The 3,604-nt window shown below is 55.0% G+C and overlaps 1 protein-coding gene across 1 annotated transcript; it reads left to right on the forward strand.

Annotated features, from left to right (window-relative positions):
* On the forward strand, positions 1–3,333 carry Mafb (MAF bZIP transcription factor B). Its single transcript, XM_005002772.4, has one exon. The coding sequence runs from the start codon at positions 386–388 to the stop codon at positions 1,364–1,366; it is 981 nt and encodes a 326-aa protein (XP_005002829.1). The 5' UTR covers positions 1–385; the 3' UTR covers positions 1,367–3,333.
* Positions 3,334–3,604: the final 271 nt, after the last annotated feature.

The raw sequence follows: 3,604 nt of genomic DNA on the forward strand, positions 1-3,604 counted from the left end.
CCTGCACAGCTGCACCGCCGGGCTGCGAGCGGCTGCGAGCGAGAGAACCTTAGGGCTAGGGAGCTAGAAAGCCAGCGGCGGGCGCTCGCCCCGCGCCTCCCCTCCACCCAACCGCGCGGCTCGCTCGCCTCTCCACCCCGCCCGGTCCGGCTCGGTCCCGGTGTGGCCACAGCCCCCGAGTTCTGGGGCAACATAGGCAGCCTCAGGACTCTCCGGCGCGCCGCCGCGTCCCTAGACAAAGGCTTGGCCAGCGGCCCCGGCCCGCTGCGCCCTTAGCTCCCCGCCTCCCGGGCTCGCAGCTCTTCGCCCCCGCGCTTGGCTCTGCGCGCCTCGGCCGGCCGCAAAGTTTCCTCGGCGGCAGCGGCGGCTGAGCCTCGCGTCAGCGATGGCCGCGGAGCTGAGCATGGGGCCAGAGCTGCCCACCAGCCCGCTGGCCATGGAGTACGTCAACGACTTCGACCTGCTCAAGTTCGACGTGAAGAAGGAGCCGCTGGGGCGCGCGGAGCGTCCGGGCCGACCCTGCACGCGCCTGCAGCCGGCTGGCTCCGTGTCGTCCACACCGCTCAGCACGCCGTGTAGCTCGGTTCCTTCTTCACCCAGCTTCAGCCCGACCGAACAGAAGACCCACCTGGAGGACCTGTACTGGATGGCGAGCAACTACCAGCAGATGAACCCTGAGGCCCTCAACCTGACGCCCGAGGACGCGGTGGAGGCGCTTATCGGCGCGCACCCAGTGCCACAGCCGCTGCAGAGCTTTGACGGCTTCCGAGGCGCGCACCACCACCACCACCACCACCATCACCCTCACCCGCACCACGCGTACCCAGGCGCTGGCGTGGCCCACGAGGAGCTGGGCCCCCACGCGCACCCGCACCATCATCACCACCACCAAGCGTCGCCACCGCCGCCGTCCAGCGCCGCCAGCCCCGCGCAACAGCTGCCCACCAGCCACCCCGGGCCAAGTCCACACGCAGCGGCAGCGGCGACAGTGGCCGGTGGCGGCAACGGCAGCGTGGAGGACCGCTTCTCCGACGACCAGCTCGTGTCCATGTCAGTGCGTGAGCTGAACCGCCACCTGCGGGGCTTCACCAAGGACGAGGTGATCCGCCTGAAGCAGAAGCGGCGGACCCTGAAGAACCGGGGCTACGCCCAATCGTGCAGGTATAAACGCGTCCAGCAGAAACACCACCTGGAGAATGAGAAGACGCAGCTCATTCAGCAGGTGGAGCAGCTTAAGCAGGAGGTGTCCCGGCTGGCCCGCGAGAGAGACGCCTACAAGGTCAAGTGCGAGAAACTCGCCAACTCCGGCTTCAGGGAGGCGGGCTCCACCAGCGACAGCCCCTCCTCTCCCGAGTTCTTTCTGTGAGTCGCGGCGGGTCCCGGCCCCCGCCCTTGTCCCAGCCCGGACTCCCTGTCCCTTGTCCCCAGCCCTGGACTCCCCTGGACCCTGTCCCTGCAATGGCCCCGGCCTTGACCTGTTTGACTTAAATGAGAGGGAGGAAGGGCACGCAGGCCGCGGGTGACGGGCGGGAGCGCGGGAGGCAGGGGACTTTGGCTAAAGCGAGAGTAGCTCACGCCAGCTGCCGCCTCCTACACTCGAGCCGAGCCAGAGAGACGAGGGGGTGGGAGGTCCCGGAGCAACTTTTCTCCAGGCTGGAAGGCGGCGAGGCATGGTACCAAGGAGTCGCCAAGGCCGTCTGGCGACGCCTGGCTTTCTGAACTTTGAGAGTGCGGGCCGCTGCTCGCTGACCGGAGCTCAGTCTCCAAGAAGAGAGCAGAGGAGAGGGACCCTGGCGTCTCCGGCAGGCGCGAGGCCAGGTTGAGCAAAAGGGGATGAACAGATGGACCTGCCCGGGTCCAGAGTCCAGAGAACACTGGCTCTCAGCCGGGGAGACGCTGTCCTCGGTTAGGACGTTCCGGCGCGCAAATCTCATTCGTTTTATTGCCTGCTCGATTATATAGAAAAATACGAAAATCTGCATTAAAAATATTAATCCTGCATGCTGGACATGTATGGTAATAATTTCTATTTTGTACCATTTTCTTGTTTAACTTTAGCATGTTGTTGATCATGGATCATAACTCTTGTTTCTTTGGGTGAGAAGGGATCACAGTTGGGAAACTCCAGTGGCTGTGAGCAGGGTTTCAGCCCTGGCTGCTGGTTTGTAAATATCTGCCCCCACCAAACCAAACCACGCAGAGTACGTGGCAGCAAGCTGAGTGTCTTTCTTTGTTTGGGTTTATTATTACGACATATTTCTTTGTAAAGTTAGAAAAATAAAAAAATTTTTTAAAAAAGAAAGAGAAAGAAGTTCAGGCATTAGCATCAGATGACAACTTTATCTTGCTTGGGGCAACCTTGAAAGTTGCATGTTTTCTTCTGTCCCCGACCCTGTTATGTTCTTGTCTTTCAGTGTTAGTTTTCAGTTTTGTGGGCTTTGAAGGACAGTGTAAGGACAGGACAGCCGTTGAGTTCCACACCTCTTCCCCAGACTCTGCCTAATTTCTTGGCCAAATTGACTCCTCTAATAAGAGAGGGAAGGAAGACAGATCTCCACTGCTTTCTATTGTAACCAGAATCACCCCAGGTTTCCTTTGGAATTCTCAGGCCAGCATTAATTCCAAGGGCCTCCAGGATGCTCCTCCTCCGGAGCCATCCTTGACACTGGTCAGTGACCAGAGCTTGCACTGAACCAACTGCCACATTTAGGATGTGTCAAAAAAACCAAACATTGACAAGTAATTGCAGCTTTCAAGTGTGTTCTTTAGATCAATGCATTATGTTTCTTTCCCTGCTTTTGAGATGGCAGGAGAGCTTATTGGTGGTGTTCCTCTCCCCCTCCTTCAGTTGTATAGTAGTTATAGGGGAGATCTGGGTGTTTTTCTTTGTTATTACTTTTTTTCTGCAGGTCAGTAAAAGGATTTAAGTTGCACTGACAAAATATACCAAAAGTAAAGCATATTTTTTAGTTCCCATTGGAAATTGCTGGCGCTGCTGGCCAGATGCATTTTTGAGTTTGTATTAGTTGATAAATTAACAGTAATAACAAGATTGTATGAACCGCATGGTGCTTGCAGTTTTAAATATTGTGGATATTTGTCCTGCATCAGAAACGAGCTTTGGTTTTTATGGATTCAACTGTGTTGAAATCAAACTTACAGCAACAGAAATTGTTTTTATTTCATGTAAAATAAGGGATCAATTTCAAACCCTGCTTATGATATGAAAATATTAAAACCTAGTCTATTGTAGTTTTATTCAGACTGGTTTCTGTTTTTTGGTTATTAAAATGGTTTCCTATTTTGCTTATTAAAACATGGAAATGGTGTTTATTTAGAGGTCTCTGCGTTCGCATGACTTTGACTCTGTTTTCTTGCTTCTTCAAGAGTGGCACCAACTTTGGAGCACACCCGCCTAGTGGAAACGTAAACAAGTCCAGACACATCCACTCCACTGAGTGCATGGAGACTCCAGTGTGTTTTTATCCTAAGTCCAAACCCTGGTCAAGAGTTGGCTTGTGAGCTGAGATAGTACGGGTCTGAAAGGCACAGAAGTCCCTGGGCATGGCGTATCTCCCTTTTCCAGCACTTGCTGACTTGGTAG

Source organism: Cavia porcellus, unplaced genomic scaffold, assembly GCF_034190915.1.
Source record: "Cavia porcellus strain 051 isolate PalLab524CR breed Dunkin Hartley unplaced genomic scaffold, mCavPor4.1 scaffold_5, whole genome shotgun sequence".
In the NCBI taxonomy this organism is placed as follows: domain Eukaryota; kingdom Metazoa; phylum Chordata; class Mammalia; order Rodentia; family Caviidae; genus Cavia; species Cavia porcellus.

Excerpts from the sequence above, each read along its gene's own strand:
- Mafb (XM_005002772.4), top strand. The coding sequence starts at position 386 with ATGGCCGCGGAGCTGAGCATGGGGCCAGAGCTGCCCACCAGCCCGCTG.